At 40.9% G+C, this 13,754-nt stretch overlaps 1 protein-coding gene across 1 annotated transcript; it reads right to left on the bottom strand.

Moving 5' to 3' along the window:
* Window positions 1-1,528: 1,528 nt before the first annotated feature.
* Window positions 1,529-13,718, bottom strand: LOC124114408 (box C/D snoRNA protein 1-like). The gene is made up of 8 exons (XM_046474962.2): window positions 13,464-13,718; window positions 11,803-11,981; window positions 11,346-11,431; window positions 8,072-8,175; window positions 7,162-7,230; window positions 5,773-5,934; window positions 4,823-4,947; window positions 1,529-2,293 (listed from the first exon to the last, which is right to left on the bottom strand). The coding sequence occupies exons 1-8, from the start codon at window positions 13,655-13,657 to the stop codon at window positions 2,109-2,111; spliced, it is 1,104 nt and encodes a 367-aa protein (XP_046330918.1). The 5' UTR covers window positions 13,658-13,718; the 3' UTR covers window positions 1,529-2,108.
* Between the last annotated feature and the right edge of the window lie 36 nt (window positions 13,719-13,754).

Genomic DNA, 13,754 nt, shown 5'->3' with positions numbered 1-13,754 from the left:
AAAGTTCAGTGTAGAGTGAAAAACGGAAGTTATACCTTCCAAGATGGCGTTCTCCCACTTTTTACATATTTACTGTCCCACCCAGCAAAAACTCAGCTGTATAGCAGCGGCCTGTAAGTTATCAAGTCCCAACAATCGGACCAGACAATCCAGTGATTGCTATAATGAGTCGCGAGCCACTCCCTCGACCTATGGTGTCACGCAACCAACCAAGTCACTGAGCCTGACCACCCGGTCCATTAAGTCACCACTTAAGAACAGGATAGTTTGCTGGGGGAGGAGGGATATTTATAGTTAGCGCGTAAGACGGAAAGTAATATCGACTATGAAACCTTCCTAGGGAAGAGACCCGTGAAGATCCCGGGTAGAATCGGTCTTCAGCAACCCATGCTTGCCGTAAATGGCGACTATGCCTATCGTTAAAGGCAACTAACTGGATCGGGTGGTCAGGCTCGCTGACTTGATTGATGCATGTCATCAATCCCAATTGCGTGGATCGATGTTCATCATGTAAATCACTGGATTGTCTGGTCCAGACTCGATTATTTACAGACCGCCGTCATATAGCTGGAATATTGCTGAGTGCAGCATTAAACAACAAACAAAGCAAACCAAATCCTAGGGAAGAAATTTATCACAAATCTTTAAGAAAATAATTTGTCATTGAATTTTACAATCTACGTGGAACGGTTACATGGAAGTTCATAATTCATACGAGTCATTAGTCATCATCGAGTATGTGTTTGTTGTTTAACGCCCCACTCAGAAATATTCCTGGCAGCAGTCTGTAAATAATCCAGTCTGGATCAGACAATACAGTAATTGACATTATAAGCATCGATCTACGCAAATGAGATACAATGACATGGAGTGAGTGAGTGAGTGAGTGAGTGAGTGTGAGTGAGTGAGTGAGTGAGTGTCAGCGAGCCTGACCACCCAATTCCGTTAGTCGCCTCTTATAAGCATAGTGGCCTTTTACAGCGAGCTTGGTTTGCTGAAGACCTATTCTACCCGGATCTTCACAGGTCTGATGTGGAAGTGATTTGGCTGGTGTGTACGAAACAATCAAGTCACACTGGTGTTGTTTGTTTGTTTGTTTGTTTAACCATCTATTACTTATTTTCGCTGCCTCCAAGAAAATCTGATATGACAACTCTTCACTTACAGCAAACAGATGTGATTTAGGTGAAATTGGGAACATACTGAAGTACCAGAAACATTCCACTCTTCAGATCACACAATGCCACAACTGAGCATGTTTTTTTATATCCTCGGCAATTTTCAAGCCATATGACGGTGGCCTGAAAATAGTCAAATCTGGGCCAGGCAAGCCAATGTTAAACACATTTGGAATACGATGACACCAGTCAGCCAAGTCTCAGAGCCTGACCATCCGATTCCACTTTTGGTCGACTCTTTTGAGATTTCACTTTTTGGTGGTTCTTTGACCTTGAATCCAGTGGTGTTGACAATCACTTTCAGTTGCTGCTGTTTATCGCGCAATTTGACACAAATCACAAACTACATATTTTACATATCCTTCAGGTTTATTCAACTGTAAAAACCTACAGCAAGTAATTCAGCATATGCAACAATGATGTCAACATGAATCTCTCCATAGTCCACTACTAACCCATGCTGCAGTCAGGTTCAAACTTCACAGAAATATAATGTGTTTCAACAAACAATCTTTCATTTCGTCCTTTGTGTTCATTAAATATGGAGCAATCTATTCAATATAAATCAAAGGGTGAGTGAGTGTGGTTTTATGATGCTTTTAGCAATTTTTCCAGCAATATCACGACAGGGGACACCAGAATGGGCTTCGCACATTGTACCCTTGGGAATCGAACCTGGGTCTTTGGCGTGACTAGTGAACGCTTTAACCACTAGGTTACCTGACCACCCCATAAATCAAAGAATGACTCTTGTTACCAATTAATCTTCCAAATCCAATCTTCTCGGAGTATACTTGTAACAACCAAGCTGTCCCCAATACCTGGGACTGACCGAGCCTTACTCGCCCACCAAGCAATATTCCAGCTATATGGCGGCTGCCTGGACCAGACTTTCAGACAGGTACTTAATTGTTATTATGAGTCTCAGCCCTACAAGGCATTTACATTTGAACCCTCATCTGAAACCATGGCTACATTATTGGTGACATTCAAATCTCTCTGCCCCAATGTTGAGTTGCCTCCCTTGTGTTGGGGCTTCTGCTGATGTGGAGTAAAATCTCTTTGTCTGGAGAAGTTTCCTCGTCTTCTGTCTTGCCACAGCTTGTCTTCCTCCTCTGTAGACACACAGACAGACAGGTCAGACATACAGATAGGTTAGATACACATACAGGTCAGACACACAGATAGGTTAGATACACATACAGGTCAGACACACAGATAGGTTAGACACACATACAGGTCAGACACACATACAGGTCAGACACAGGTTGATACACATACAGGTCAGACACACAGATAGGTTGATACACATACAGGTCAGACACACAGATAGGTTAGATACACATACAGGTCAGACACACAGATAGGTTAGATACACATACAGGTCAGACACACAGATAGGTTAGATACACATACAGGTCAGACACACCGATAGGTTAGATACACATACAGGTCAGACACACAGATAGGTTAGATACACATACAGGTCAGACACACAGATAGGTTGATACACATACAGGTCAGACACACAGATAGGTTGATACACATACAGGTCAGACACACAGACAGACAGGTCAGACACACAGATAGGTTAGATACACATACAGGTCAGACACACAGATAGGTTAGATACACATACAGGTCAGACACGCAGATAGGTTAGATACACATACAGGTCAGACACACAGATAGGTTAGATACACATACAGGTCAGACACACAGATAGGTTAGATACACATACAGGTCAGACACACAGATAGGTTAGATACACATACAGGTCAGACACACAGATAGGTTGATACACATACAGGTCAGACACACAGATAGGTTAGATACACATACAGGTCAGACACACAGATAGGTTAGATACACATACAGGTCAGACACACAGATAGGTTAGATACACATACAGGTCAGACACACAGATAGGTTAGATACACATACAGGTCAGACACACAGATAGGTCAGACACACAGATAGGTTGATACACATACAGGTCAGACACACAGATAGGTTGATACACATACAGGTCAGACACACAGACAGACAGGTCAGACACACAGATAGGTTAGATACACATACAGGTCAGACACACAGATAGGTTGATACACATACAGGTCAGACACAGATAGGTTAGATACACATACAGGTCAGACACACAGATAGGTTAGATACACATACAGGTCAGACACACAGATAGGTTAGATACACATACAGGTCAGACACACAGAGAGGTTAGATACACATACAGGTCAGACACACAGATAGGTTAGATACACATACAGGTCAGACACACAGATAGGTTAGATACACATACAGGTCAGACACACAGATAGGTTAGATACACATACAGGTCAGACACACAGATAGGTTAGATACACATACAGGTCAGACACACAGATAGGTTAGATACAGACAGGTCAGACACACAGACAGACAGGTCAGACAAACAGATAGGTTAGATACACATACAGGTCAGACACACAGATAGGTTAGATACACATACAGGTCAGACACACAGATAGGTTAGATACACATACAGGCCAGACACACAGATAGGTTAGATACACATTCAGGTCAGACACACAGATAGGTTAGATACACATACAGGTCAGACACACAGATAGGTTAGATACACATACAGGTCAGACACACAGATAGGTCAGACACACAGATAGGTTGATACACATACAGGTCAGACACACAGATAGGTTGATACACATACAGGTCAGACACACAGACAGACAGGTCAGACACACAGATAGGTTAGATACACATACAGGTCAGACACACAGATAGGTTGATACACATACAGGTCAGACACACAGATAGGTTAGATACACATACAGGTCAGACACACAGATAGGTTAGATACACATACAGGTCAGACACACAGATAGGTTAGATACACATACAGGTCAGACACACAGAGAGGTTAGATACACATACAGGTCAGACACACAGATAGGTTAGATACACATACAGGTCAGACACACAGATAGGTTAGATACACATACAGGTCAGACACACAGATAGGTTAGATACACATACAGGTCAGACACACAGATAGGTTAGATACACATACAGGTCAGACACACAGATAGGTTAGATACAGACAGGTCAGACACACAGACAGACAGGTCAGACAAACAGATAGGTTAGATACACATACAGGTCAGACACACAGATAGGTTAGATACACATACAGGTCAGACACACAGATAGGTTAGATACACATACAGGTCAGACACACAGATAGGTTAGATACACATTCAGGTCAGACACACAGATAGGTTAGATACACATACAGGTCAGACACATATAGGTTAGATACACATACAGGTCAGACACACAGATAGGTTAGATACACATACAGGTCAGACACACAGATAGGTTAGATACACATACAGGTCAGACACACAGATAGGTTAGACATGTTAGATACAGACAGATCAGACACACAGACAGACAGGTCAGACACACAGACAGACAGGTCAGACACACAGACAGATAATGGTCATAACATAGAAGGAGGAAAAGCTATCTTTCACTTTTGAAGTTCAGAATGTAGAATTCTTTCAAATTGTTTTATGCAAATATATGACCTTTCCCCTCCAACACCCAGCCCTAGTCACTATACTCACCCTTAGACAGGAGGTTGTAGTTCTGGCTGCAAGTACATAGGATGACATTGATCGTGGGGTATTCCACTACACACTTCCCGCGGAGGTTCTCCAAGACAGACTTGCTGAGGTCCAGCTCATGATACCTACATTAGAGAAGTCAACTGAAAGAGTAATGTCCCTTGCGCTATCTCCTGTCATACAGGGCTGGGATCTGTCACATTTACTACCCAGGTCCCCGACCTATTGCCTGACCCTACTCAGGTCCCAGCTGCAGGTCTCAAGAGTTGGGTACAAACTGTCCAGTCGGAAATTGTTTTATGGACGCTCTGGCAAAGTATTCAGATACATGAATGAACAGATCTGGTCATGTTTATACAGAAGTTGACTAATGTCTCCAGTCAAACATAGGAAAGTCAGAACAAATACATACATGAGTGAGTGAGTTGGGTTTAACGCCGCTTTTAACAATATTCCAGTTATATCACGGCATGTCGGCTTAATGTGGGAGGAAAGCCCGAAGTGATACAGGTCTCAGATGTTTAGCACTTCAGTGAAACCCACGAGCACGGGTATGGTGCTGACAAACCCAGAAACATAATCAGGGCGAACCAGGATTCGAACCCACAATCTTAGGTTTCTGGTGCGCCCAAGAGACGCAACTCTGCACAGCGAATCGTGGCACCTTCGACGACTGGGCCACCAATGCCCCTTCATGTGCACAGAGAGAAAGAAATTAATACTAGCGACTTATAGTGTTACCCTGGAGATTTATTGTTACACAATATAATATGTGACGGACGCAGGTGTGTGTAGTCATGTGGGTACCCAGGCCCTACACAGGTCCCACTGACCTCAGTATCTGAGTTACGTGCCCCATCCCTAATATCATACATCACTGGACCGACCACCCATGCCCCTAGTGGATTAAAGGGAGTACATTCTAATGTAGACATCATATACCAACACACCTGACATCATTAGCCGGCCTGCCTTCAGCCTTCATCAACAGGCGACACCCAGCTACGCCCACCTCCACATACTGCCGTAGTTGATGCAGTACGAGAGGGTCAGCCTCATTCTGGTGGAGATATTTATTCAGGAGGGTTTCCAGAGTGAGGCTCTGATTCTGCCTGCAAAACCATACTCTTCTTAGAATACATGTCAAACAAAAACGGTTCACATTTGACATCTTAATACAAGTATAATATCATTGATAAATAGATATCTGTAATAAACATGCTGGTTGACTCATGCAACCTTAAAATACCGTTAGGTACAACTATTTCACACAAACAGCTTTTCGGGATGGTTTCTCTGACATAAATATAAAGAAAATATTGTTTAGTGCCACAGTCTGATATGTTGCCATGGTTACAGCTACATCACAGCATCGAAAGTCAGGACGAGGCAAACCAGTGGTTGGCATCATGTGCATGAGCAATAGTGGAATCTGTCAGCTCAGTGGGAGCCAGAAGAAGCCACATTGTAATTACTCCATCCTGTATTTGTTGTGATTTTTTGTGTGTTTAATGCGACACTCAGCAATATTCCAGCTATATGACAGCAGTCTGTAAGTTTTGTTTGTTTGTTTCTTGTTTAACACCGCACTCAGCAATATTCCAGCTATATGACAGCAGTCTGTAAATTTTGATTGTTTGTTTCTTGTTTAACACCACACTTGGCAATATTCCAGCAATATGATAACGGGCTTTAAATAATTGAGTCTGGACCAGACAATCCAGTGAATGACATCATGAACATCGATCTGCACAATTAGGATATGACATGCATCGTAAGTGGCGACTAACGGGATCAGGTGGTAAGGCTCGCTGGCCTTACTACCTGATCCCGTTAGCCGCCACTTATGACAAGCATAGTCGCCTCTTTCAGTCTCAAAGTATTCCTTTCTGTACCAAGCAATCCAGTGACTGACATCATGAGCATTGTCAGCAACAAGCAAGGAATGCTGAAGGCCAATTCTAGCAGGTAGGTTCTACGATTAGCTGAAGTTCCCGAGACCTATTCTCTTCTTGAAAGCAAAATATGGTTGCATCTGTTTCCCTACTTTTTTTTGTTTGTTTTTTGTAAAAATATGTTTTACATATTTTCAAATACAGACATTGTACAGTATAAATATTACCAAAAAATAAGACATGTTTCAGTGTATGATTGATTGAGTTGTTTTAGCAATATTCCAGCAATATCATGATGGGCAACACAAGAAATGGGCTTCACACATTGTACCCATGTGGGGTATCAAAGCCAGGAAACTTCACTATTTTAACAAATGCAACTTTCTTTTGCGCCAGTAGACAAATAAATACATATGGTAGTATCATAATATCCAGTCGACTCACTTTTTGTCCATGAAGCTTGCATCAGCATGGGGGAACTTCCATTCAATCTGCCACAGAATCTCCTTTGTTCTAGGGAAGGCAAGAGGAAGAAACGATTGAGTGAATGAACAAAAGATAATCTGCTGTTTGATTTTTGTTTAACAGCGCACTCAGCAATATTCCAGCTGTATGACCACGGTCTGTATATAAATAAGTCTGGACCAGACAATCCAGTGATCGACATCATGAGCACTGATCTATGCAACTGGGATATCATGACATGCATCAAACAAGTCTGTGAGCATGACCACCCAATCCCATAATTTGCCTCTTACAACAAACATAGTCACCTCTTACATCAGGCATAAGTTGCTGAAGACCTATTCTTTACCCAAATCTTCGCACGTCTAATCTACTGTGTTTCAATGTTTTCAATGTACAGCCATGCTACTGTAGATTTATCATTCATATCACTAGTTCTTAAAATTGAAACTATGTCGGCAGCTAGGTCACTATAGACGTGAAGGAGCACACAAATTAGTTGATCTGATTTGAAAGCTCTGATTAACCGATCAGGTATTCTACAATGTCATGGCAGAAAGTGCTCATTTAAGGATTGTCGTGTCAGCAATATTACAGATGTCAATACTGCCTGTTAATATTCAAGTAAGTGTGAAAAACCCTGGACCAGAATCACACTTTCTACATTTATTCAAGAACTAATAAACACAACCAAACCATTTATCTCATTTACAAATTAACAAAACAACACATACTGACATCGAAAACAATATAGTTGTTTCAGGTAACTGATCTTTCTCATAATGATTTCTTTCATCATCTAGAAAATTGTAGATAAAAAAGTTGACGATCATGTGTATTTTCTTCTATATTACCCAACAACAAATGACTGGAAATGTTGAGAGTTTACCTGTAGAGGAAGATTGTGCGATTATTCTTGCGTTTGGACATCGGATATGGCATAGTTCTCAGTTCAATACCCAGGGATTCAGCATGGCGGATTAATTTCATCAGCTGAAATTACAAGGACAAAATGACATGTTAATGTTTACAAGAACTAATAATCATCTGGAAGGTTGGCACAGCCACTTGAATGCCAAGATGAACTCTGCCCATCCAACAATGTTCAGCTTCCTGGATGTCTTGAAATCACTTGAAGCTAGCCACACCAGACATCTAGCCCAGCTGGCCCATGGTGCCAAGCCTCCACCGCAGAAGAGAAAATATGTGTACCTCGATGGTCAGCTGCCCGGACTCCGAGACAGACACCAGCAAGGAGAAATATCTTCCTTGGCATTAGCAGATGCAGTAGGAATCCTTATTAAATTACATAAAAAAGATTCTGTCAGCTTGTATTTCTCTGTTGTTGGACTGGTTCATTTTCATCACTCTGGGGGAGATGGGTAATTAGTGAGTGATCAACCAACCGATTACTTACCGTAATTAAATCCCCTAAAAGCGTAGGCCAAATGGGAAGTAGGCCAATGGGGAGGACACTGTTTACAATACCAAGATAAGTTGTATGCTTATAAATTCCTCAGGTAATACCTTCTGGGTGATGTGTACCCCTTGACTGACAGGATACGACTATCAGCTTGGGTGACCAGGTCTTTGAGGGTGCATCAAAACAAACTGTTGCAAAGTGTTTGCTTGTCGCCATATTTGTAGGCGAGTTCCAAATGACAATTTACTATTGTTTAGGCTCTGTGCCACGTAAATCTAAGGTCAGTGTTAATATTCATTATGTGTTGTCATTTCACTGTGCAGAGCTTGAAGAAGGCATATTTTTTCATGTGTACCATCACTATGGCGGGGTAGATGGAAATTTATGAAACATGATTGACCAATAAAATTCAACCATGATATACAGCAGGGTAAGATAACGAGCCTAATGCCCCAGGTACAGAGCTCCAGATAAGCTGCGTATCTGCATAAAATACGCATCAGAAAGGCAGAAATACGCAGTAAAATAAAATCCAAGCTAAACAAATATGCAACGAACATTTCAGATACACTACAAAAATAAAACTTGTGCGTATCATCAAAATATATTGAAGTAACCCTGCGTATTCGATTAGCAAATCAGCAACTTATTTTGAAATTATAAACGGGCATTCCGTCAACCTTGCCAAACTCCACGATGACAGTTACATCATGATCATTTGCCATCACACTTTCTTGTGGAAGTATCGTGGTATTTTTTAGTATAAAGCTCTCGAACCCACACGACACCAGTTTGCAGGGACTAGTTTTTTAGTGTTTTTAAATATTTAACTTAAATACCCACATGTGTAAAAACTAGTGGGTAACAGAAATTTGAATACCCAGATAGAATTACTGATACCCAATGATTCTAAAATACATGCGTAAAATACACACAACACAAAAAGCTTATCTGGAGCTCTGCAGCTATCTTTCCAAGCCACCCATCACTCATTCTCAGCTGACATGCAGGACGTCCCGTCTTCAATTCCTCTTTTGATTTGTATTACTCCATAATGGTGAGTGAGTGAGTTAATTGGGTGAAACACTGCATTGAACCCTTTTTTTTGCATCACTGCATGATAGTTGAATGGGGGAGCACATCCCAAAGGCATGAAGGTTTTGCACGTTAGCGACATTGGTGAAACCCACCATTGACCAATCAACAATCAATATCAGGGCACATCTGGGATTTAAACCCATATAGATTCTGGAATGCCTAAGGGAGAAAACTCTGCACAGCAAATTCCTTTGTCTTAGACAACTGGTTCACCCCTGCCCTCTACTCATGAAAATATAAAAGCAAATAAAACAAATAATCACATCTGCCTAAACAAGAAATATTTCAGTATCCATACAAAAAACTAGAATTGTCCATTTAAATGTAAAAGGGGCCCATAGGCACTGATAGTGATAGGGCCTGTATCGCTCACCTGGATATTTACGCAATCATGACAAAATATACATTTACATTGTACAATTATATAATACTGCAAATATTTCGTAATCATGGTAATTTTGATTTAATTTCAAAGGGCTGGATGGCAAATCTGACAGCATGAACGTGTACTTGTCAAGATACAAATGTAGAATAAAGATCTGAACTGTTTCCATGTTATGATCCAGGTTCTAAGTTTCCTGAGGCAAGGCTGGACCCTAGGACGAATCCTATTGGCATAAATGTATTATTCTCTTCATAACATACAAATGTATACAATGTATCTGTTTATTATAGGGTGGGGATAATATGGGTTTGCATGCTATGGTCAAGTTTCTAACTCCTTTGGGAGTGCCAGACAGATGAACAGAAGGGCCAGTCCTGGTAGCATATGTGTATTTGTCTTGTTATACTAAGCAATTACATGTATACATGTATATGGTAATAGGGTGGGGATCTCAACTGTTTCCAAGTTTTCACCCAATAACTTAATCACTAGGGGTGTGGCAAGACCCCAGGCTCAATTCTAATATATGATTGTGTCTGTCTCTTTATGCCCGGCAATTGTATATATGGTTATGGGGTGGGGATCTCAACTGTTTCAAAGTTAAGTCTCCAGGCATGGAGCAAGACCCCCAGGCAATCCTGGTACCATCCTGGTAGCATATGTGCATTCCTCTCATTATACTCAGCAATTGTATATATGGTTAGGGGGTGGGGATCTCAACTGTCTCCACGGAAGGAGCAAGACCCCAGGGCCATCCTGGTACCATCCTGGTAGTATATGTGCATTCATCTCATTATACTCAGCAATTGTAAATATGGTTATACAGTTGGGATCTTAACTGTGTCCAAGTTATAACCTTTTTGGCCCTGCCCCTCAGCCCCTGGGGGGTCAGCCCTTCCACTTGTACAATTTTGACTTCTCATCCCCGGAGAATGCTTCCACCCATATATGGTTGATATCTATCTCTTAGTTCCAGAGAAGAAGTCGCTTAAAGCAATAATGCCAAATTACCCCTATTTGGCCCTGCCCCACCCCTCAGTCCCCTGGGGGGTCAGTCAGCACTCCCATTTGTACAATTTTTAATTTTTCCATTTGGTGGTTCAGAAGAAGAAGTCGTTTGAAAAGATTTTTGACGTATGTACGACACAGTATGGCATAAGCTCACCTTGGTCCTTCACCCAGGGCATCTTCGGACCCGGTGAGCTAATAAAAATATAACGTTGTTTCCAGCTAATCAGAGTTTAGACAAGCATTTACCGCTTTTGGTTTGTCATGTTTGATCTTCAGGAAGTCCCGCTGACAACTGTGGTTTCTTCGACTGCCATCCTCCAGAAAGCGATAATCTGAATTTGAAAAATAATTGTTCATAGGATATGTGTTACGGATATCGTTGCACAAAAAACATCATTCACGTCATCAAGACACTGATTATACATTCACCATCATAATAAGAGTGAGTGAGTGAGTATGGTTTTACGCCACTTTTAGCAATATTCCAGCAATATCACAGCGGGGGACACCAGAAATGGGCTTCACACATTGTACCCATGTCAGGAATCGAACCCGGGTCTTCGGCATGACGAGCGAACGCTTTAACCACTAGGCTACCCAACCGCCCACATCATAATAAGACCTTTCACATAATAAGACCTTTCACAAATTATGCAAGATGACAAATAAATATGAAGTGATTTTCTTCTACTTTCTAGCTTACCGCTAAGTAGATGAGTGTCTGTGAATCCCTTCATTGCGACGTGGGCTGTTTTGTTACGACTTCCATCACAGCCTGTGACCACCTTGTGTTTGTTGACACACGGCAGCGAGCATGTGCGTTGATCACATCCAGGACAGCGGTACTTGGCTGGGTTATCTCCACACACCTGACACTGGACTCTGTATAGTCAGTGGTGAAACAATATAACTGCCTAACTCATGTGAAAATTGATCTTTAACTTAAATATGTTTAACAATACTGCATGCATCAAAACAGCACAACATTGGTTCAAAGAAAACCATAATTGGTGGTAACCGAAAGCACAATACGTAATAAGCGCCCAGGGCGCTCTCAAAATTAGAAATAGGGGGCTCTTATTAGAATATTATTTTGGTGAAAAAAAAAGAGTTGAAAGATAAATTTCGTAGTTTATGCTGACAGCCTGAAATGTTTATATACGACAGATATATTTTTCCAGAATTTAATTGCCCATAATTAGGATGTACATAACACACTAGTGCGTATTACACGCAAATAAATAAATCTTTTGTACATTGATCAATTGGAAGGGGTGCTAATTGGGATTGTTCACTAGCCAATATATTAGCAAATGTCGAATAAGATATATGTATTAAACATAATTGAGTTTAATATGATTATGATTTGGAACTGAAGAAGAAGTGTTTTGAAAGAAACATACATTAAAAACAATGTGTCATGACATCACACCAGCATGTTAATATCTAAAAATATCCACTGTCAATACATATGCAGCAATAGTTTGTTTATTAATGCAGGTTGAATATTATATATTGATGAAGCAAGTGTTGAACATCCTTCCATATCCCCAATCTCATTAAAATCAGATCTTAGATCTCGCTACCGCTAAACAAAGATCTGAGGACATCCCATTACGGGTCACGCCAGACCAACCTTGTGCGAACTTTGACCGACCAATGGTATGACCAATCAGAAGGCAGCTTTCTCATGTTTTACAGCACTAATTTCAAATTGGCGACTACACTTCGAAACATATTTTGACAAATTCTCGATTACAAATTTGAAACCTGAACAAAAGAACATTCTGGGATGGCTAATAGATGGTCTAGATTGTATGGATTCAGTCATTAAACCCGTAACTATCGTTCGGAATACCCCATGTTAAAGTATTCAAGGTTGCATGATTATAGACATCACATTCCCACTGTCACTTTCACAATCTGGTAAGCGATGCTCTGATTGGTCGGATGAAAGGTCGTTCTGACGTGACCCCTAATGGGATGTCCTCAGATCTTTGTTTAGCGGTAGCGAGAACTGAGGTCTGATTTTAATGAGATTGACCATATCCCCTAAACCAGGAGATATACCAAGCCTATAATAGAACATGAGGAAAGTGAAGGGGTTTGAATTGGTAGTGATTAAGATCTATCATGTCAATGGGCACGACAAAAATGAGAATCTATTAACTCCAAAATATATTAACATTTTACTCCAATGGCTTAATCATGTTAATAGCCACATCAACAAAAAATATGTTGCACATTAATAATTTATAACTATTGTAAAATTGTGGTTCGAATCAGAAATAAGATCTTCGAATCTTAATTACTTTCCGAAATTAACGCATCTGAATATTTCAGCAGAGTATATATATAACTTACGTTGATCTGATCTCCAAATGTGGAGGCTCAACGCTTTCAGATGTTGGCTTATTTGTGTCTTGGTCTACATGGTTCACAGTCGTGTTTTCATCTACAGTTGCTGGTTCATCTGCAATTTCGTCGACATGGTCCATGTTTACATCCTTTACGCCAACAGACGTTGTCTTATCAGTGTCTTGGGCGTCGAGGTCCATGCTTAATGGTCTGCTTCGGGTTTGTTTTGGTTTTTCTCAAAAGCACGTGTGTACCATTACAAAAGTCAGAAGGATTCCTAAAACGAAATACAGTCAT

Source organism: Haliotis rufescens, unplaced genomic scaffold (assembly GCF_023055435.1).
Source record: "Haliotis rufescens isolate VD_foot unplaced genomic scaffold, xgHalRufe1.0.p SCAF_8, whole genome shotgun sequence".
Taxonomy (NCBI): Eukaryota; Metazoa; Mollusca; class Gastropoda; order Lepetellida; family Haliotidae; genus Haliotis; species Haliotis rufescens.
This window is presented reverse-complemented; position numbering and strand designations above follow the sequence as displayed.